Genomic DNA, 23,315 nt, shown 5'->3' with positions numbered 1-23,315 from the left:
GGCTATTGGAAGATCTGTGCACGATAGGTACCCAGGATGGAGACGCCCGAAATGAAAGCGCACAGACTTGAAACTTCAGAGACTGGATCTCATCACCGTACAACATCCTCCATACAATCCGGATTTAGCACCATCTGACTTCCATCTGTTCCCAATCATGAAAGAAGATCTGTGGGGACATCCTGATGCTTCTGAGGAAGACGTTGAGATAACTGTGAGGCGCTGGTTGCGGAAACAGAGTGTCGACTTCTTCCATGACGGCTTCAGAAAACTTGTTCATTGTTAGTAGAAACATATCCAATTGTCTGGTGATTATGTGGAAAAGTGAAGAGTGGCTCTTCATCGTTGGCAGAAATGTATCCAATTGTCTGGTGATTATGTGGAAAAGTGAATTGAGGTAGTTAAAGAGCACATTCTCAGGATTGTTTCTGCGTTTGATTTATTAAAATATTCCCATACAAACCCAAGTCACAAAGGGGGAGGCATTACTTTTCACTCAAACTAGCCACTTGCCTAGTTTCCAGCAGACCCTTCAACCTCTGAGGAGGCCTGCGATAGGTGTGGGCAAAACGTCAGGAGAGGATGCTTCTGGAACATGGCCAGGCAGCCCTGAAAACTCACAGCAACCCAGTTCTTCCCACTGTTTAGGAAGGACCTCTTTCCTTGCATGTGTCTTAGGGAACAAGGTTGCCCATTCCTCCTCAATGGGAGAGAGAGAGCCTTTCTCCTGCCTTGTCTCAGCCATTCTCTTCTCCAGAGTGGCTGCCCTGGGCTGACCTTTTCCCTGGCGCCGCCCTTGTTTTGGCCCCGCCTGAGGACACAAGATTTGGGGGGGGGGAGATAGGGAGGGAGGGGAAAGGGGCGGTCCCGTGGGTCCGGTTGCTAGGAGACGCCGTCAACAATGGGGGCTGGTGTGGACGTCTTTGGGAGGGAGGGACGGACGGAGGGAGGGGGACCCCGATTGTGGCTCTTGCAGTCCTCCCCACGGTCCGCTGCAGCTCTCCTCCACGGTCCGCCTCCTCCAGGTTCGTGGCGTCCTCATCCCAATCTCCCCACTTGCTCTTCTCTTGCTCTCTCACTTCCTCTGATCCTCCTTGAGGTCTAGAAACTTGGTCTCCAGCTACACTGGATGCAGTTTGAACTGCCCTGGCTCACTGCTGGGAGATCCTGGGATGTGTAGTTTGGTGAGCTATTGGGTGCATTTGCAATCACCCTAGAATGAATGTAGCATGGCACCACATGTCTCTCTTCCTATGGGATACTGGGAGTTTTAGTTTTGTGGGATTTTAAAGCTACACTACTATGACATCCTGGGAGTTGTAGTTTGGAGAGATAATGGGTGCAATTACAATTGTTGAATGAAGGTGGTTTGGCACCACTTTGAACTGCCATAGCTCCATAGTATTTTGAACTTCTGGGAGTTGTAGTTTTGTGGGATTTTAAAGCACTGCTATCAGATGCTGGGAGATGTAGTTTGGTGAACTATGGGTGAATCTAAAATCACTACAGAATGAATGTAGTATGGCACCACATGTCTCTATTCCTATGGGATACTGGGAGTTATAGTTTTGTGGGATTTTAAAACTACACTGCTATGAGATCCTGGGAGTTGTAGTTTGGTGAGCCATTGGGTGCATCAACAAGCATTATAGAATGAATGTAGCATAGCACCACTTTGAAATGCCATGGCTCCATAGTATTATGGACTCTTGGGAGTTGTAGTTTGGTGGGATTGTAAAGCACTGCTATGAGATGCTGGGAGTTGTAGTTTGGTGAGCTATTGGAGGTATGTAAAATCACTATAGAATGAATGTAGTATGGCACCACATGGCTCTAATTCTATGGGATACTGGGAGTTGTAGTTTGGTGGGATTTTAAAGCTACACTGCTATGACATCCTGGGAGTTGTAGTTTGGTGAGCTATTGGGTGCATCCTCAATTGTAGGATGAAGGCAGTTAGCACCACTTTGAACTGCCATGGCACCATAGTATTATGGACTCCTAGGAGTTTTAGTTTTGTGGGATTTTAAAGCACTGCTATCAGATGCTGGAAGTTGTAGTTTGGTGAGCTATTGGGGGCATCTACAATAATCATAGAATGAAAGTAGCTTTGAACTGCCATGGCACCATAGCATTATGGACTCCTGGAAGTTGTAGTTTTGTGGGATTGTAAAGCACTGCTATGAGATGCTGGGAGTTGTAGTTTGGTGGGCGATTCGGTGCATCTATAATTGTCATAAAGTGAATATAGCATGGCCTCACTTTGAACTGTCATGGCTCCATAGCATTGTAGACTACTGGGAGTTGTAGTTTTGTGGGATTTTAAAGCACTGCTATAAGATGCTGGGAGTTGTAGTTTGGTGAGCTATTGGGTGCATCTATAATTGTCATAGAGTGAATATAGCATGGCTCACTTTGAACTGCCATGGCTCCATAGTATTATAGACTTCTGGGAGTTGTAGTTTTGTGGGATTTTAAAGCTAAATTACTATGAGATATTGGGAGTTGTAGTTTGGTGAACTATTGGGTGCATCTACAAGCATCATAAAATGAGTGTAGTGTGGCATTACATGGCTCTAATTCTATGGGAGTTGTAGTTTGGTTTTCTAGCTGGATGGTGGCCATCTGTCAGGAAAGCTTGGATTGTGTTTTCCTGCCTGGCTGAAGGGGGTTGAGCTGGTTCTTTTTATTGCAGTTTCCAGTGTGAGAGGGTATATCAAATATAATAGAACTTTTACACTTTTACATTACATATACAGACATACAGATTGTATGCAACTCCATTGGATTTACAATTACATTGCCTAGCAAACAAACCAAAGGAGAGTTACATTTTCAATCACCATTCACACATGTGTACACTCATTGATTCTCATGTATCCAAATATCCCCATATCCTTTTCTCCCTCCTCGGAGAAGCACCTCTTAGGACAGACCCTGCTTTCCTGCAGCCTTTCAAACACATAGTTCCTAAACTTCCATAACACCATAACGTCAAAATGCCAAAATGCCACAACTTCTTTCCCTAAGCACAATGCCAAGGACTAGATAGGCAGGAACAAAGTAGTTCAGAGTAAAAGTCCAGCAAAGTCCATAAAAACAAAGTCAAAACTTCCCAAACAAAATGCAAGAAAGCAGGAAACATGAATCCAAGGCATAAATTCCAAGAATCAAAACCATGAAACAAAGGCATTTAAAACATGAATTTTCCAAGCAAAGCTGCCATTAAACAAGGACGAGATCTTGACTTGATTCCAAACGTTGCTTCATCTGACTACATATCCTGTACTTGGGGCTTTTATCTCCTTGTTAAGCTATGTGCCAAGCGGCCACAAATTAGTTTTGCTTTAGCTGAGAATGTCTTATCTTTTTCTCTTGCTGCCTGGCAGAACGCTGAAGCCACTGTTCGGCTCTCCTGTTTTGACTGATCTCCCATCTATCTATTTGCTCATTAATTTCTGCAGCCATCTCCCATCTATCTATTTGCTCATTAATTTCTGCAGCCATCTCCCATCTATCTATTTGCTCATTAATTTCTGCAGCCATCTCCCATCTATCTATTTGCTCATTAATTTCTGCAGCCATCTCCCATCTATCTATTTGCTCATTAATTTCTGCAGCCATCTCCCATCTATCTATTTGCTCATTAATTTCTGCAGCCATCTCCCATCTATCTATTTGCTCATTAATTTCTGCAGCCATCTCCCATCTATCTATTTGCTCATTAATTTCTGCAGCCATCTCCCATCTATCTATTTGCTCATTAATTTCTGCAGCCATCTCCCATCTATCTATTTGCTCATTAATTTCTGCAGCCATCTCCCATCTATCTATTTGCTCATTAATTTCTGCAGCCATCTCCCATCTATCTATTTGCTCATTAATTTCTGCAGCCATCTCCCATCTATCTATTTGCTCATTAATTTCTGCAGCCATCTCCCATCTATCTATTTGCTCATTAATTTCTGTAGCTGGGCCAGGTGCCGAGCTGTTTTCATGTTCCCTATGATGGAAACTCTCTGGTAACAATTCAGAGAGCACACCATCATCCCCACACCCCTCAGGGACATTCTCATGGGATACTACATTTTTGAACAGATCTGTGTTTTCCATACTGCAGAACCTGACTCCCTGCACAAAATCCAAGACTTCCTCTTCCCTTGAGAAAGCAGCCCCAAAGAGACCAGGATCATGCCTTCCCATTGCATATCTGACACTCTCCATAGGTACACTGTCTCTCTCCTTCCCATGGAGCAGAGCATGGCGGGTGGAACAGACTCCTCAGGTCTGCCACACTTTGAGCATTATTAGACTGAGTCTTTTATAGGAATATTCTTCTTTTTTTTTTTTTAAGTTTTATTGAATTTTATAGAATACAACGAAAGTGTGGGAATAATATAAGAAGATAGAAAAGTAGGAATGCACCCCGCCCAACCCCCCGTGAAAGAAAGAGGAAACAACAACAACAAAAAAAACGTCCACAAAAATCCCTAAAAAAAAAAAAAAAAAAGGGAGAGAAAAAAAAAAGGACTCCCTTCTGATTCTGCTCCGACAGTGTCATTAATATTATTCCAAAGATAACGAGAGCCCCACAAAAAAAAAAGAAAAAGGGGTTCTCCCTCCCATCGTCCCTGTAGCCTCATGTTCCTTGTGTAGATTTCTCTATATATTCTTCCACTATAGACCAATTCGTCTCTTTAATTGCGTTGCCTGTATTCTTTTTCAGAAGAAAAGTCAGTATGTCCATGTTTTTTATTTCATTTATTTTATGTATCCAGTGGAGTCTCCCTGGAATATCTTTCTGTTTCCACATCTTCGCGAAGACAATTCTTGCAGCTGTTGTTAAATATATAAACAAAATATCCTCATTAGAATCCAATTTTATCTCATAATCTACAATTCCCAGCAAATAATATTCTGCTTTTCTTGGGAAATTCTTCTGATCTCATCCCAAAGTTGTAAATGAATGATAGACAACTTCCATCTTGGCTCCATCTCAGTTTCCTGGCCAGATGTTGACTCTTCTTGATTGGTGTTAGCCTTGTGTTGACTTCCTTCTTAACATTGTAAAGATTTCTCTTATCATTGTCACTTATTTATTTATTTATTTATTTATTATTTACAGTATTTCTATTCCGCCCTTCTCACCCCACAGGGGACTCAGGGCAGATTACAATGTACACATACATGGCAAACATTCAATGCCAAAGACACACAACAGATATAGACAGACAGTCAGAGGCTATTTAACATTCCAATTTTCTGGCCACTGGGGGAGCTGTCACTTCACTGTCCATCTGTGACACTGATGATGTACTTTCCGCATTCCCCGTATGGTTTGCTGGAGATTTTTTATGGTCTTGTAAATTTGTTAAATTTGTTAAATTAGCCTCCCCACACATAGGGGGTACCTAAATTTCCTACTTGACAGATGCAACTGTCTTTCGGGTTGCAAAGGTCGACAACAAGCTACACAAAATTGGTCGGAAGCTCACTCCGACCCGGGCTGCCTTCGAACTCATGACCTTCCGGTCAGTAGTGATCTTGATGCAGGTGACACCCAGCTAGCTGTGCCACAGTTTACTTTTATCACACTTTACTTTTCAGTTCTTATTAGCAACCTTTAATTACAGTCCAGCAAGCAGGTAGTTAGTCATTGCAGACCTTAATATTATACTGGCGTCTCCAAAATTATTAACTCCATCCATAGAATCATAGAATCAAAGAACTGGAAGAGACCTCCTGGGCCATCCAGTCCAACCCCATTTTGCCAAGAAGCAGGAAAATTGCATTCAAAGCACCCCCGACAGATGGCCATCCAGGCTCTGTTTCAAAGCCTCCAAAGAAGGAGCCTCCACCACACTCTGGGGCAGAGAGTTCCACTGCTGAAGAGCTCTCACAGGCAGGAAGTTCTTCCTAATGTTCAGATGGAATCTCCTCTCTTGTAGTTTGAAGCCATTGTTCCTTGTCCTAGTCTCCAGGGCAGTAGAAAACAAGCTTGCTCTCTCCTCCCTATGACTTTCTCTCACATACTTATACATCAACTCCCATATATAACATTAAATCCAGATTTATAGAATCTGCATGGTAAATTCCTTGTGTCAACTGCATAGTACAGAATTCTAAGTCTCCTTGGTGTTTCATGGTCTCTTAAAGTGGAATCAAAGTATTGTTGTTGTTCATTCGTTCAGTCGTTTCTGGCTCTTTGTGATCTCATGGACCAGCCCACGACAGAGCTCCCTGTCGGCCGTCACCACCCCCAGCTCCTTCAAGGTCAATCCAGTCACTTCAAGGATACCATCCATCCACCTTGCCCTTGGTCGGCCCCTCTTCCTTTTCCCTTCCATTTTCCCCAGCATCTCTAAGCTTTCCTTTCTTTTCATGATGGGGGCCAAAGGACTTCCTCTTGGCCTCTACTCTCCTTCCCTCCAGTGAGCAGCCAGGCTTTATTTCTTGAAGTATGGACTGGTTGGATTTTCTCGCGGTCCAAGGCACTCTCAGAACTTTCCTTCAGCACCACAGTTCAAAAGCATCTCTCTTCCTTCGCTCAGCCTTCCTTCTGGTCCAGCTCTCACATCCGTAGGTGACTACAGGAAAGACCATGGCTTGGACTAGGCAATGGATCTTGGTTGCCAGTCTGATGTCTCTACTCTTGACTATTTTATCGAGATTGGACCTTGCTCTCCTCCCAAGAAGTAATCGCCTTCTGATTTCCTGGCCACAGTCTGCATCTGCAGTCATCTTTGCGCCTAGAAATACAAAGTCTGTCACGGCCTCCACATTTTCTCCCTCTATTTCCCAGTTGTCAATCATTCTTGTTGCCATAATCTTGTTGTTTTTGGTGTTTAACTGCGCTTTCTTCTTTCACCTTGATTAGAAGGCTCCTCAGCTCCTCCTCGCTTTCGGCCATCAAAGTGGTATCATCTGCGTATCTAAGGTTGTTAATGTTTCTTCCAGCAATTTTCACCCCAGCCTTGCATTCCTCAAGCCCCGCACATCGCATGATGTGTTGAATAGGTTGGGTGAGAGGATACAACCCTGCCGTATGTAATCAAAGTATTACAATTCTGCAATGTACCCCCCTTTCTGTTTCGGAATGGCCTCCTTTGCAGGGTTGTTGTGAATAATGATGACAATGTCCAGGCTTCCTGGACATTGTCATCATTATTCACAACAGCCCTGCAAAGGAGGCCATCCCCAAACAGAAAAGAGGAAAGCCAAGCCTGCCACCTTGAGGTCTTTGGAGGAAGTGCAGTGTGAGGATAATCAATTTAGACTTAAACTCGGGGGTATCTACAATGCAGTAACAATCCAGTTTGGGACTACTTGGCTCAATGCTATAGGATAATGGGAACTGGAGTTTGGCTACTCCCAAGAAGACTGGTTAAAACTACAACTCCCAGGATTCCATGGACACTAAAGTGTTGTCAAGCTGTATTCATTCGACTGAGAGCCTTGCATTGCATCTCCTGCAAACATTCCTGGCATGCTGGTTGTGTTTGTGTTGTCACCCCCGCTGGCATGGCAACAAGGACCAGGAAAGCAAGCGTGTTCAAATCCTGGCCCTCTGCCTCTGTGGGTCATTTGTGTCTTGGGCATGACATGCATTCAGAAGTAAACAAAACAGACTCCTCAAATATAATACCCTTTTTTCAGAAGCAAATCCCCTTGAAATCTGCCAGGATACCTTTGTCTAAGAAGTGAAAGGGTTCATAATACAGAACCAAACAAATACAATGAGTGAATTTACACACTTAGAGTAGGCATGTGCAATACAAAAAAAATGGTTCTAAACTGTGTTCAAAAGTACGAGGCACTGGCACTTCATTTCTGAAGTTCTTTCCAAATTTTAGGGGTAAAAATTTCAAAACTTTACAAAACTTCCAAATTTTCACGAGTACTTTGTTAATGGCAGTCACACATGCACATTAAGAAAACATTACTGTCAGTGGGGAAACTTGAGGGGCTTCTCTCTCCCTCATTTTTTGAACTTTCCAGATGAAACTTGCTACGGTGGTAGCACACTTTTACCACTGTTAGCTCACCAAATTTCAGAATATTTGACTTATCCATGGATTTTTGGCAAATTTTCAAAAATTTTTAAAACAACATTTTTTTAGCAATCTCTGCCTCTGCCTCCGCGAGCCCTGATTGGTTGGAGAGGCATGCCAACAGGTTTGGCATCGCCTCTCAGCAGGGCTTGGTTGCCCTGTGAATTTTAGCTCTGACAACTACATCCAAATACATCCAAAACTTAAGAATCACAGGGTCCTTTTGATTTGTGAACCGCTCCAAGTTGCCTCTGGGCTGAGAGGGGCAGTATATAAATATAGTAAATAAATAAATAAATAAATAAATAAATAAATTCAGATTCTTAATACTGGGGGGTAGCAAGCAGGTGTGTTGGAACTCACTTCAAAAGTGCTGAAAACAATGCATTATCCATTTAACAATTCAGCCATAGAGTTGTAGTTTTACAAGTTCCTCAGCATTCTCTGACAAAGAGAACTGGTACATCACCAAACTATAACTCCCAGGATTCTATAGCATTGAGCCAAAGCAATCAAAATGGTCTCAAACTGCACTTAATTCTACAGTGGAGAGATCTGAAGGTGGCTCTCAAAGCATCCCTCAGTCTATATATCTTCTGAGTTGCATTTCAAAGCAGACCATGGATCTAGTCCTGAACTCAGAGACATAACCTCTTTGGACTCCACTTCCCAGTGGCTGGGGGATTCTGGGATTTGTAGTCCAAGATTAGCAAAAATGTATCAAGCTCTATGCTATTATTCCATATCTGAGACCCCACTTGTGTAGATTACATTGTCTGGAGCAACTTTTCTGAGTGTTGTTGGACTATAGCTATAGCTCCTGGCACCCCTCCAAGTTGGCCAGAGATAATGGGATTTGCAGTCCTGTGGGATCACATCATGCATTGGAATGAAGCCAGCATTTTCCTTTCTCTTTTTTGGGTTTCCTTCCAGATCTCTCGGGAAGATAGTGGTCAGCCTTGGCTATGTCTGCGGATGTCTGGGTCGGAACCTGGCGGCCTCACCGGCCCCGAGGGCCAATCGCAGCCCTGTACAGTAGCCCGGGCCCTAAGTACGGGCTCCCAACCAATGTAGGTGAGTGGACATTATAGCCCTGTATAGGAGGCAATACTTTCCGTCTCAGTGGGGATTCTGCTTTGGGGTTTTAAAGGAGTTTCAAAAGAGAAGTTTGGATGGCTTCTTTCACATTTGGGTTCCTACCTAGAGCAAAAGAAGAGTAAAATTCAGGTTGCGTCTGCCTTATAGAATGAATGCAGTTTGACAGCAATTGAACTGCCATGGCTCAATGCTATGGAGTCATGGGATTTGTAGTTTGGTGAGGTTCTTCTAAAACTACAACTCCCAGGCTTCCACAGTATTGAGCCATGCCAGTTCAAGCAGTGTCAAAACTACAATCATTCTACAGTGTAGATGTACCTCAGGAGGAACCCAACCTCTCTGTGTGCTCATTTAGGTGGCTACTTTGCTGCTGCTGTTGTTGTTGTTCGTGGTGGTGGTGGTGGTGAGGAACAACCATGCATGAAGACACATTGACAGATTGGACACATAGTGTGAGATGAAAACATATAACACCCCTGAAAAGCAATGCATATTGTTATTATAACTACTATCATCATCATCATCATCATCATCATCATCATCACCACCACCATCATCACTTTGCCCATCAGTTGGCCAAGGTGTGGAACAGCCATTGATTAAAACACACCAACCGATAGGACACAAAGCACCATTAGAAGAGGATATAGTACAAATGCATGTTACAGACAATCAGTGCATACTTTGGAATTCATAACTGCAGTGCATCAGATGGGTGGCACTTGGCTTGGAAACCATTCAAGTGAAAGGGATCTAGGTGTCTTAGCAGACCACAAGCTGAACAGGAGCTGGTAGTGTGATGCAGCAGCTAAAAAGGCCAATGCAATCCTAGGCTGCATCAATACCTGACAATTTCACCTTATGCCTGGAGGCTTTGTCGAACTGGCTACGTGCTAGCAGACTGAAGGAGAATCCGGCGAAGACTGAGATCCTGTGGCATGGCCGCCCGATAGGTCCAACCTATCCATTACCTACCTTCGATGGCTCTGCTCTATCTCGATCGCCTACCGTTAAGAGCCTAGGTCCATTTTCATGGTTTCCTCCTTTCTGTCGAAATTGTCCACATGCTTGTAGATTTCAATGGCTTCTCTGTGTCGTCTGACATGGACACAGCATATTATTTGAGAACACAGAAATGCTGGACCACTCTCACCACCACCATGTCAGACTACACAGAGAAGCCATTGAAATCCACAAGAAGCAGGTAGACAATTTCAACAGAAAGGAGGAAACCATGAAAATGAACACAATCTGGCTACCAGTATTAAAAAAACTCTAAAATTGCAACAGCACAACAACAGAGAGGAAGCAGGCAGGGAAATCTAATCACCTCTCAACAAAAGATTGCCCCAGACACAGTCAGGCCATTGCATGCTAATCAAGGTGGTCAGTTAAAACATTCACACCTAGCTCTAGTAGACAAGAGTCCTTTGTCCCACCCTGGTCATTCCACAGATATATAAACCCTTTTTCCCAGATCCAACAGACCTCACTACCTCTGAGGATGCTTGCCATAGATGCAGGTGAAACGTCAGGAGAGAATGCCTCTAGACCATGGCCATATAGCCCAAAAAAACCTACAACAACCCAAGGATTCTATGATTCTATATATCTGTGGAATAATGTCTAGGGTGGGAGAAAGAACTCTTGTCTGTTGGGGGCAAGTGGGAATGTTGCAGTTGATGACATTGATTAGCCTTGAATATCCTTGCAGCTTCAATGCAACGTTCATATCCCCCTCAAGCAGACAAGAGTTCCTTCTCCCACCCTGGACATCATCCCACAGATATATAACCCCTACTTGCCTAGTTTCCAACAGACCTCACAGCCTCCAAGGATGCCTGCCATAGATGTGGGGGAAATGTCAGGAGATAATGCTTCTGGAACATGGTCAGAGAGCTCAGAAAACTCATGGCAACCTAGGGATTCCACCCATGAAAGCCTTCAACAACACTTGGAGGTGTCCTTTCTTTTTCAACCTCTTGCTGTGAAAACTGCATATAAGGAAATTGTAAGACTGTAGGTTTTATATAGCAATATTAAATGATCACTCACAAGCCGGTTTTGCTTGGAAATGAATATATTGCTTGTATCTCTGCAGCAAAGAAAGACACTACTGACTTTTCCCCACCACCACTTCCTTTTATACACCTTTCCTGCCCATCTCCCCCTCTTCTCAGTTTCCTTATTGGAGCTTGTTGCTTCATAAGTTCCAATACAAGGTTTCCAGAACCCTCTTCTGGCTTCAAAACGCCACAGAGAGAGAGAATTGAGGCAGCCAGGATGATTCAGTCAGGATGTCATGGAGGGAATTTGTGATGTCTTCATGCCATCAGAAATTGACTCCTGACAGAAATAAAGTTTTGAACCGTATCGAGGGGAAAAAAGGGCTTACTTACTTAGGCGATCCCTCGTTGGACGAGTAAGATGGTCTTCCTTGATGACTATTTTTGTGGGTTTGTAGGTGGCTGTGGAGCCCTATTCCTGACCCACATCTTCTCCCACAGTGAAGGCATTGGTTTCCAAGTGGAAGGCGGTCCCGGTCGGGGTTGGCTTGACACGCCTTCCTCCTGGCACGTTTCTCTCTTTCACCCTCCACTCGTGCCTCCTCGAATTCTGCAGCACTGCTGGTCACAGCTGACCTCCAGCTGGTGCGGTCAAGGGCCAGGGCTTCCCAGTTCTCAGTGTCTATGCCAGAGCTTTTAAGGTTGGCTTTGAGGCCATCTTTCAATCTCTTTTCCTGCCCAACAACATTCCGTTTTCCATTCTTAAGTTCAGAGTAGAGCAACTGCTTTGGGAGACGGTGGTCGGGCATCCGGACAACGTGGCCGGTCCAGCGGAGTTGATGGCAGAGGACCATCGCTTCAATGCTGGTGGTCTTTACTTCTTCCAGCATGCTGACTTTTGTCCGCTTGTCTTCCCAAGATATTTGCAGGATTTTCCGGAGGCAGCGCTGATGGAATCGTTCCAGGAGTTGCATGTGACGTCTGTAGACAGTCCACATTTCGCAGGCATAGAGCAGGGTTGGGAGGACAATAGCTTTATAGACAAGCACCTTGGTCTCCCTACGGATGTCCTGGTCCTCAAACACTCTCTGTTTCATTCGGGAAAATGCTGCACTCGCAGAGCTCAGGCGGTGTTGTATTTCGGTGTTGATGTTGACTTTGGTGGAGAGGTGGCTGCCAAGGTAGCGGAAATGGTCAACATTTTCTAATGTTACACCATTAAGAAAAAGGGCAGGCACATATTTGCAGGGGGCTGCTTGTAAATAGAGGGGATAGGAGGGAAAATCCAGTCCCACCATTTTTGGGGGGACACCTCCTTGCACCCACAAAAAGATCCCACCCAAACACTAGAAGAACTTTCAGACAGTAAGAGAATACACTGTCTGTAGAATACACTGTGACCTAAGACTCTGTTGGAGTCTCCTTTGAAGGTTTATATGTTGAGGCTGGATGGCCACTTTTCGGGAAGGATTGGATGGTGTCTTCTTGCCTGAAAGAAGGAGGGTTTGACTGGGTGTCCCTTTGGGGTCTCTTCCAATTCTGTGTTTCTCCTCCTGCTCCCAGGATACCAGCAGCATGACCCTTCTCGCTACCGGGCCCCGGCCTTCAGCTTCGGCATCCGCCGCTTGCAGGAGAAGCAGGGCTGCTCTCCTGGCCCTGGCTACCTCATCCCCACCAACATGACCATGAGAGGCAAAGATGGGATTCCCGCCTACTCCATTTATGGGCGACCCAAAGACATCACGTCTTTCATGACACCTGGGCCAGGTGAGGATTGGGGCACGGAACACAACCTTAGGAGCATACCTGTGGGGTTTGAATGGGTATGTGGGGTACATGAGGTTCCTCATCAGATACACAGCTGTGCTTCTAATTTGACCCCCAGTGACCATCTTAAAACCCCTGATCAGAGATGGAGCTACACTATTGTGTCTGCATTTCCAATCTGACCCTCAAAATCCACTTTAAGATCCCAGGTCAGAGATGGAGCTACATTATTGTGGCTACGATTCCATCCTAACCCCCCTAAAACCCACCTTAAAATCCCAGATTAGAGATACAGCAACACTATTGTAGCTTTGCTTCCAATCTGACCCCCCAAACCCACTTTAAAAACCCTGATTAGAGATGGAGCTACACTATTGTTGCTACACTTCCAATCTAACCCCCAAAATCCACCTTAAAAATCCCATTCTGGAGATGGAGCTACACTCTTGTGGCTAAACTTCCAATCTAACCCCCCAAAACCCACCTTAAAATCTCAGATTAGAAATGGAGCTACATATTGTGTCTACGATTCCAATCTAACCCCCCAAATCCACCTTAAAACCCCAGATCGGAGACTATTGTGGCTAGTTTTCCATCCTAACCCCCCTAAAACCCACCTTAAAATCCCAGTCTGGAGATGGAGCTACACTCTTGTAGCTATGCTCCCAATCTAACCCCCAAAATCCACCTTAAAAAGCCCAGTCTGGAGATGGAGCTACACTGTTGTGGCTACGCTTCCAATCTAACCCCCAAAATCCACCTTAAAAATCTCATTCTGGAAATGGATCTATACTCTTGTGGCTAAACTTCCAATCTAACCCCCTAAAATCCACCTTAAAATCTCAGATTAGAGATGGAGCTACACTATTGTGTCTACGATTCCAATCTAACCCTCAAAACCCATCTTAAAATAATAATAATAATAATAAGGCTACATTTCCAATTTGACCCCCAAAACCCACCTTGAAATTCCAGATCAGTGATAGAGCTACATTATTGTGGCTGCATTTTCAATCTGACCCCCCAAATCCACCTTAAAATCCCAGATTGGAGATGGAGCTACATTATTGTAGCTGCGCCATCCAGAGTCCCTGCGGGGAGATGGGGCAGGATATAAATAAAGTTTTGTTGTTGTTGTATGCTTCCATTCTAACTCACAAAACCCATCTCAAAATCCCTGATTAGAGATGGAGCTACACTATTGTAGCTGTGTTTCCAATCTAACCCTCAAAACCCACCTCAAAACCCCAGATCGGAGATGGAGCTACACTCTTGTAGCTATGCTTCCAATCTAACTCTCAACACCCACCTTAAAACCCCAGATTGGAGGAGGAGCTACACTATCGTGGCTAGTTTTCCATCCTAACTCCACTAAAACCCACCTTAAACCCCAGATAGAGTTACACTATTGTAGCTGTGTTTCCAATCTGACCCCCCCAAACCCACCATAAAACCCCAGATCGGAGCTGGAGCTACACTATTGTGGCTCCAATTCTATCCTAACCCCCCTAAAACCCACCTTAAAACCCCAGATTGGAGATGGAGCTACCATATCATGGCTTCATTTCCAGTCTGATCAATGCAACCCACTTGTCCAGTATGTTCATTTGCAGGACAAAGGCATTATCAGCGCTAGCAGAAGTATTGTAAAAACTCAGAATAATGGACTCTGGAGTCACCGCTAAAAAACAGGTTCAGATTTCCTTGAGCAGTTCAGAAACACAACCACCAACATCAGCGAGCAGACGTGAAGTACACAGAACAAAGGAAATGGGAAACGAAAACAAAACTGCAGCTGGCTTGGGAGTTATCGGACACTCCCTAATTTTTCACACAGCTAGGGACTCAGGGTCACATTCTCACAGCCTTCTGAGTAAACATACATCCTGGCAATACAATCTTATTGCTATCACATTTCTACTACATGAAATTACATTTAAACATACATCATACATGAAAATATACACTGAGAGACTTTTCCTTTCCCTGTTGAAATGCCTTATTAGCTCCCCCCAGCTCTGCCTCTTTCTTTGCTTCCTTGCAGGTCGCTACTCCCCAGAAAAGGCTGGGAGGCTGGCCTACCCTGCGCCCCCCATGTTCTCCCTCGCCTCCCGGACAAAGGACTTTCTGAATGACCAGACACCAGGTAAGCAAAGGGAAGAAGGAGAAGAGGCAGGAGGGACCCTGGCTGGTTGCGTTGTCTCACTTTTCCCTGCATAACAATCCTATTATCCTAGATCTAAGGTGCTTTGGTTGTGCTTTTCCTCCATGGCAGGTTGGGGTTGGACTAGATGGCCCATGAGGTCTCTTCCAGTTCTATTATTCTATCTAGTTGGGAACCCAAAGGCAATTTTGTCCAGCTCCCTTCTGCACACAAGAATACACAATGCAAACCCTCCCAATAGATGGCCATCTAGTCTCTGTTTAAAAACCTCTCAACTTATGGCCATTGAGATGGAATCACACTGGGTGACCTTTGGGGTTCCCTTATAATTCCATTGTTCTAGACTCTGAATCCTCGATTGGGAAGGGATCGCTAAAGGCCATTCTGTCCAACCCCTTCTTTACATAGGAATACACAATGCAAACCCTCCCGACAGATGGCCATCCAGCCTCTTTTTAAAACCTCTCAACATATGGCCATCCAGATGGAACCACACTGGATGACCTTTGGGGTTCCCTTACAATTCTATTGTTCTAGACTCTGAATCCTCGATTTGGAAGGGATCTCCAAAGGCCATTCTGCCCAACCCCTTCTCCACACAGCAATACACAATGCAAGCCCTCCCAACAGATGGCCATCCAGCCTCTTTTTAAAACCTCTCAACATATGGCCATCCAGATGGAACCACACTGGATGACCTTTGGGGTTCCATTACAATTCTATTGTTCTAGACTCTGAATTCTCAATTGCGAAGGGATCTCCAAAGGCCTTTCTACACATAGGAATACACAATGCAAGCCTTCCCAATAGATGACCATCTAGTCTCTGTTTCAAAACCTCTCGACATATGGCCATCCAGATGGAACCACACTGGATGACCTTTGGGGTTCCCTTACAATCCTATTGTTCTAGATTCTGAATCCTCGATTTGGAAGGGATCTCCAAAGGCCATTCTGTCCAACCCCTTCTACACACAGGAATATACAATGCAAGCCCTCCCAACAGATGGCCATCGAGCCTCTGCTTTAAAACCTCTCGACATATGGCCATCCAGATGGAATCACACTGGATGACATTTTGGGTTCCCTTACAATTCTATTATTCTAGACTCTGAATTCTCAATTGGGAAGGGATCTCCAAAGGCCATTCTGTCCAACTCCCTTCTGCAAACAGGAATACACAATGCAAACCCTCCCAACAGATGGCCATCCAGCCTCTGTTGAAAACCCTCCCAACAGATGGCCATCCAGTCTGTTTTTTAAAAACTCCAGAAAAGGAGAATCCAAGAGCAGGCTAAAGGGCATGTAAATCTACGACTCCCGTGAGCCTATATATAGCATGGAGCACTGGCAGTGAAAGTGATGCTAAGCTGCTTCCCTTCTCCAGTGTGGATGGTTCCTCCTCTGACTCTTTTCCCTCTTCCTCCTTGCAGGACCAGCTGCCTATGGCCTCCCTCCGATGCTGGGGCCCAAAGTGGTCAACAAAGCCTCTGCTCCCAATTACTCCATTTTTGGGCGCAGCACCATTGGCAGCTTCTACGAGGACCTCAGCAGGGTGAGTTCTTCATGACCTTTCGTGAAGGTGGAAGGCTACAAAACAGCTCACTCGGAAGGGGCATCTACACTGCAGAACGAATGCAGCTTGGCACCACTTGGATTGCCATGGATCAAGGCTATTTATTTATTAAGCATGTCATCAGCAACCATACCATTGTATTACATTTCTAACAGAACAAAACAAACAAACAGATAAAAGAAACACAAATTTTGCAAACTTGGTAGTTGATTAGATGTCCTTTGACCAGTATCTGTCCCCTTGGAGTGCCTCTGGTGTTGCCGCAAGAAGGTCCTCCCTTGTGCATCATGTGGCAGGGCTCAGGGTGCATTGCAGAAGGTGGTCAGTGGTTTGCTCTTCTCCACACTCGCATGTCATGGACTCCACTTTGTGGCCCCATTTCTGAAGGTTGGCTCTGCATCTCGCGGTGCCAGAGCACAGTCTGTTCAGTGCCTTCCAAGTCGCCCAGTCTTCTGTGTGCCCAGGGGGGAGTCTCTCATTTGGTATCAGCCATGGATTGAGGTTCTGGGTTTGAGCCTGCCACTTTTGGACTCTCGCTTGCTGAGGTGTTCTAGTGAGTGTTTCTGTAGATCTAAGAAAACTATTTCTTTATTTAAGTCGTTGTCGTGCTGGCTGACACCCAAACAGGGGATGAGCTGGAGATGTCTCTGCCTTGGCCCTTTCACTATTGGCTGCTACTTCCCAGCGGATGTCAGGTGGTGCAATACCGGCTAAACAGTGTAATTTCTCCAGTGGTGTCGGGTGCAGACACCCTGTGATAATGCGGCATGTCTCATTAAGAGCCACATCCATTGTTTTAGTGTGGTGAGATGTGTTCCACACTGGACATGTGTACTCAGCAGTAGAGTAGCACAGCGCAAGGGCAGATGTCTTCACTGTGTCTGGTTGTGATCCCCAGGTTGTGCCAGTCAGCTTTCCTATGATATTGTTCCTAGCACCCACTTTTTGCTTGATGTTCAGGCAGTGCTTCTTGTAGGTGAGAGAACGGTCCAGAGTGACTCCCAGGTATTTGGGTGTGCCTCAATGCTCCCATGGGATTCCTTCCCAGGTCATCCTCAGAGCTCAAGGCTATGGAATATGGCGAATTGTAGATGCACAAGATCTTTATATCACCAGCGTTGTTTGGAATAGAAGGCTAAAGACCTTGCTGAACTTCAACTCCTTTTCTTCTTTAACATTGAGCCATGGCTGTTAAAGTAGGGTCAAGCTGCATTCGTTCTACAGTATCGATCTACCTTGAGTTCCATAGACTTCACCTGCTTCCACACAGCTGTAGAAAATCCATATTGAACTGGATTATATGTCAGTGAGGACTCAGATAACCTAGGTGTTGGAGTTCAGCCTGTTATTGTGTTTCAGGATCAGGGTGCTTTGGATATATGGGGAATGATGTTAATGAGGTTCAAGATGAGTGTCAAGATGGCAATGGTTTGGTCAATGATATTGATGCTGAGAATGACAGAGGAGATCCCTGTTCAAAGTGTAGTTTCCCATGAGAATGTCGCTGAGGGGTGTGGGGATGATGGTGTGCTCCCTGAATTGTTACCAGAGAGTTCTCCTCGGCACCTGCAGAAATTAATGAGCAAGTAGATAACGAGCCAAGAGATAGACGAGAAGAGTTCCGTCAAAACAGGAGAGCTGTGCAATGGCTTAGGCGCTCTGCTAGGCTTTGACAGACATCAATAACAAAACCTCAACTAAAGAGAAACCAATTTCTGACCACTAGTGACCTAGCTAACGAGGGGATAAAAGTCTCAAGTTTGGGATGTGTAGTCAGATGAAGCATCATTTGGAATCACACCAAGTTCTCGTCCTTGTTTCATGGAAGCCTTGCTTTGAAGTGTCATGTTAAGATATTTCTTGTTCATGGTTTTGGATTCCTGGATTTCATGATTGCTTACCCAAGCCTTGGATCAATGTATTTATTTATTTATTTATTATTTATTTATTTACATTATTTATATCCCGTCCATATCAGCCTGCAGGCAACTCAGGGCGGTCTACATATCGGCACAATTCGATGCCATCAATACTTACATTCAAAAACCAAAAACAATTAAGTGCAATTAAACAAAAAAGACAGTGCAAAAACAGTTTAAAAAGAGCTATATCCTCTCGTTCCAATCCTCATCCATTTCATTGTCTTGGCCGTTGCTGGGTCATTCTCCATCTCAAGCTTGACTATGTATTTGTTGGGGTTCAGCCTGTGTGTGAGCCTGAACCTGATTCTCTGATTGTATTTCCTGATGCCAATGTAGATTCTGAGGCCAATTTAGATGATGATGGTTTGAGTAGTGAAAATCCTACAGCCTTGGAAAGCAAAAGTCAAGATTCCCATGAGAACATGCATTCCGAGCCGAGCGGAGATGTTTCACTCCCTTTTCCTCCCAGTCTTAGTTCTCCAGAGAATCTGACACCTGGCCTGCCTAATGAGGATAGGTGGGGGCAGATTTGGCAGAGCCGGGGAGAAGCACAAAGTTTACGTAGGTCAGCTAGATTGAGAGAAATGCAAACAAAAACTTCAGGCATACCTTGCAATAGATTTCTCGGCCTTAAGTATGCCTGGCCTGAATGCAGCTTCAGACCAGGCATCGTTCCAGATTCATATGCAAGCTTTTGCAGGTCTCCTGATTCAAGTGGCCTTGTTCCTCAGAGGTTTTCTAGTTGTTCCAAGTACGGTTCGTGGATTGCTAACAGGTTCCAGGATTCAGCCATTTTGCTGTGGGTTTTATGATCTTGTTTATGGACATTTCTTGTTGTTGATTTTTACTGTGACTTTTTACCTTTGCATTTTCCCTCTATTTTGTATTCATCTTTCATCAATAAAGAAGGATTGTTTTCCTGAAGTCAAGTGTGGTGGATTGTTGTCTCAGGGTCCAGTTTCCTGCTCTGGGTCGCAACAGTATTCTTGCTTTTTTGGATTGTATCGGAGATGTGTAGACTTTGCTTTTATGGACCTTGCCGAACTCTACCTTGGACTAATTTGTTCCTACTTATCTTCTTACCTAATTGGATTTACCTATTTCTTTAAAGTGCTTCTTCCTTTGCTGTTTTTTTTACTTATCTTCAATAAAAGGATTGTTTTTCCTATTCAACATGTGGTGTTTAAAGTCAGAGGATTATTCCTGTCCTGGAGTGCAACACTAGGTCAAAGCAGATATTGTGAATGTTCTGGGCTATATGGCTATGTGGAAGGGCTGTTCAGCCATATAATCCAGATTATCAAATCAGATAATCCACATTATCTGCTTTGAACTGGATTATATGAGCCTACACTGCATTTGTGTCCAAATTTGGTATCAATTCGCCCAGTGTTTTTTGAGTTATGTTAATCCCACAAATGGACATTGCATTTTTATTTATATAGACTGGAGCAAAATGTGTGGCAGGAGAATGTCGCTCCTGCAAAAGCAATGTTTTTGGCAGCTCATAATAGAACCAATTAGGAAATGACATTTATAATCCAGGAACAAAAATAGTGTGATGATGATGATGATGATGATGATGATGGTGATGCTATTTCCTCAGACTCCTGGGCCTTGCAATTACCGTGTGGTGGATCCTGGAGTCTACAAGAACCGTCCTCCGCATTATAGCATTCTGGCCCGCAACATGCCTCCTGGGGATAACACCCTGAAACCCGGTCCTGGAGCCTACAGTCCTGAAAAGGTGAGCGTTCGAATGATGTGGGTCACCCAAAGGGGTCAGGCATCTTTGGGTTGGTTGGCCAGACAGATCCTACTACCCCAGGCTGCATCTGCTTTGCGGAATCAATGCAGTTTGACCCAATTTGAATTGCCATGGATCAGTGGTATGGGATCCTGGCAGTTTTCTTTTCCTACTTCTTTCTTTCTTTCCTTCTTTTGCTCTTTGCTTCCATTCTTCCTTCTCTCTTTCCTTCTTTCTTGCCCTCCCTCTTTCTCTCCTTTCTTTCTTACTTTCCTTTCTTCCTTCTCTATCTCTTCCCTTCCTTTGCTCTTTGCTTCCATCCATCCTTCTCTTTCTTTCTTTCTTTCTTTCTTTCTTTCTTTCTTTCTCTACTTTCTTCCTTCTCTACCTCTTTCCTTTCTTCCTTTGCTCTTTGCTTCCATCTTTCCTTCTCTCCTTCCTTCCTTCCTTCCTTCTTTCTCTCTCTCTCTCTCTCTCTCCTTTCTTCCTTCTCTACCTCTTTCCTTCCTTCCTTCCTTTGCTCTTTGCTTCCATCTTTCTTTCTTTCTTTCTTTCTTTCTTTCCTTTCTTCCTTCTCCATCTCTTTCCTTCCTTCCTTTGCTCTTTGCTTCCATCCTTCCTTCCTTCTTTCTTTCTTTCTTTCTCTCCTTTCTTCCTTATCTACCTCTTTCCTTCCTTCCTTTGCTCTTCTCTTCCATCCTTCCTTCCTTCTTTCTTTCTTTCTCTCCTTTCTTCCTTATCTACCTCTTTCCTTCCTTCTTTTGCTCTTTGCTTCCATCCTTCCTTCCTTCTCTTTCCTCTCTCTCTCTTTCTCTCTCTCTCTCCTTTCTTCCTTCTCTACCTCTTTCCTTCCTTCCTTCCTTTGCTCTTTGCTTCCAGCCTTCCTTCTCTCTTTCCTTCTTTCCTTCTTTCTTTCTCTCTCTCTCCTTTCTTCCTTCTCTACCTCTTTCCTTCCTTCCTTCCTTTGCTCTTTGCTTCCATCCTTCCTTCTCTTTTTCCTTCTTTCCTTCTTTCTCTCTCTCTCTCTATCTCCTTTCTTCCTTCTCTACCTCTTTACTTCCTTCCTTTGCTCTTTGCTTCCATCCTTCCTTCTCTCTTTCCTTCTCTCTCTCTTTCCCTCCCTCCCTCCCTCCCTCCCTCCCTCTTTCTTTCTTTCTTTCTTTCTCTCCTTGCTTCCTTCTCTATCTCTTCCTTCCTTTGCTCTTTGCTTCCATCTTTCTTTCTTTCTTTCTTTCCCTCCCTCCCTCTTTCTTTTTTTAATTTTCTTTTCTTTTTCTTTTCTTCCTTCCTTCCTTCCTTCCTTTCTTTCTTCCCTTTCTTTCCTCCCTCTTCCTTCCTTACTTTTTCCTGCATCATCATTTAGTTTTTCATCATTTCGCTTTTTTTGGTGTTTCAGTCCTTTCATATTTTTTTTGGGTGGAGGGTGTTACGAGTGATGGTCACTCATTGGTCTGTTAGGGGTATAGTGTCCAAATTTGGTGTCAACTCATCCAGTGGTTTTTGAGTTTTGTTAATCCCACAAACAAACATTACATTTTTATTTATATAGATTATTATTATTATTATTATTATTATTATTATTATTATTATTATTATATCATAGCCTGCATAAGTTGAAGCCTAGCTTGTCAATGAAAGGGAATGCTCTAGGATGCATTCAGGATCCCCAGACGATAACCCCATTTCCCTCCTCCTTTTCCTCCCTCCCTCCTTTAGTACACCCAACAGCGTGGAGTGACCTTCGGCATCCGCCACTCTGACTACGCGGCACCTCTCATTGTGGACACGGTCGACTAATCCGGCTCCATCGCCTTGAAAGGGCCGGACAAGAAAATGTTGTCGTTTGGGAAGACTGGGATTGCCATGTGCTTTTGTGTTTGTTGGGTTCAAACCGTTGATCTCAAAGGCATTGGGTTGCACCTTGGAGGCTAAGCAGGGCCAGGCCTGGAGCGGAAAGAGGGTGGGTCAGACTTCTCCTCGAACCCCTTGGGAGATGTAGTATCCCTCATAGCTAAGGAGGTTGTAGCACCCTTGGCTCATTCTGTCCCCACTCTCTTTCCTAGATTGATCCGTGACTTAACCTAAAAGTGCCAAATTCTGCCTGATTATGGAAGCTAAGCAGGGTCATCCCTGGCTGGTGCTTGGATGGGAGTCCGTTAACAAATACCAGGGATTGTGGGCTGTATTTGAGAGGAAGGAATTGGTAAAACCATCTCTTAAGTCTCTTTGCCTAGGAAAACCTTACAAAATTAATGGGGTCGCCATAAAGTCAAGAAGGAATTGGAAGGCACACAAACACACACAAGGTTTGACCTTAGCCCTCCAATGCTGCTTCCAGATCAGGGAGAAAAAGCCCTTTTGGACTGTCACTCCCATCATTCCTGGGCAAATTCAGGAATTCTAGGAGCTGAAGTCCAAAAAGAAGACCCTTCCCCAAGCCCAGAAGTCCCATATTTTGCTTCTTAACTGCTTTGTGTCTTGGTCAAAAGATACAAGCATCATCACTACCATCATATTTTAAAGGAAAACATTTGCAAAATCTCCTCTGAGAATTCCTTGCCTAGGAAAACACTATGCAATGTGTAGGGTCACCCTAAAGGTGCATCTACATTGTCAAATTAATCTAGTTTGACTCTGCTTGATGTGCCATGTCTCAATGCTATGAGATCCTGGGAGTTGTACTTTGGTGAAGCTCCGACACTCTTTGGACGAGAAAGCGAAAGATCTTGTAAAACTGTAAATTCCAGGACTCCATAGCATTGAACCACGGCAGTTCAAGTGGTGCCAAACTGCATTAATTCTACTGTGTGGATGCACCCTCGGAGGCACATGCGTAAACTTAGGCAATCCCTCGTTACCCGAGTAGGATTGTCTTCCAAGATAGGTATTCTGTTGTTGGGTCCGCAGGTGACTGTGGAGCCTTATTCTTGACCCACGTGTTCTCCCACAGTGAGGGCATTGGTTTCCTCACCAAACTGCAACTCC

General features: G+C 44.4%; 1 protein-coding gene across 1 annotated transcript; it reads left to right on the top strand.

The window, feature by feature from the left end:
• Positions 1–944: 944 nt before the first annotated feature.
• CIMAP1B (ciliary microtubule associated protein 1B) lies at positions 945–23,020 on the top strand. Its single transcript, XM_060779669.2, has 7 exons — positions 945–1,025; positions 8,985–9,125; positions 12,719–12,922; positions 14,967–15,068; positions 16,519–16,640; positions 20,190–20,330; positions 22,047–23,020. The coding sequence occupies exons 2-7, from the start codon at positions 9,017–9,019 to the stop codon at positions 22,125–22,127; spliced, it is 759 nt and encodes a 252-aa protein (XP_060635652.2). The 5' UTR covers positions 945–1,025; positions 8,985–9,016; the 3' UTR covers positions 22,128–23,020.
• Positions 23,021–23,315: the final 295 nt, after the last annotated feature.

Source organism: Anolis sagrei, chromosome 5 (genome assembly GCF_037176765.1).
Source record: "Anolis sagrei isolate rAnoSag1 chromosome 5, rAnoSag1.mat, whole genome shotgun sequence".
Taxonomy (NCBI): Eukaryota; Metazoa; Chordata; class Lepidosauria; order Squamata; family Dactyloidae; genus Anolis; species Anolis sagrei.
This window is presented reverse-complemented; position numbering and strand designations above follow the sequence as displayed.

What these genes read in the sequence shown, in the direction of transcription:
- CIMAP1B (XM_060779669.2), top strand. Translation starts at nt 9,017, where the DNA reads ATGTCTGCGGATGTCTGGGTCGGAACCTGGCGGCCTCACCGGCCCCGA. An exon ending in TTTCATGACACCTGGGCCAG is followed by an intron (nt 12,923 to 14,966) that starts GTGAGGATTGGG and finishes GCTTCCTTGCAG; the next exon opens with GTCGCTACTCCCCAGAAAAG. An exon ending in TCTGAATGACCAGACACCAG is followed by an intron (nt 15,069 to 16,518) that starts GTAAGCAAAGGG and finishes TCCTCCTTGCAG; the next exon opens with GACCAGCTGCCTATGGCCTC.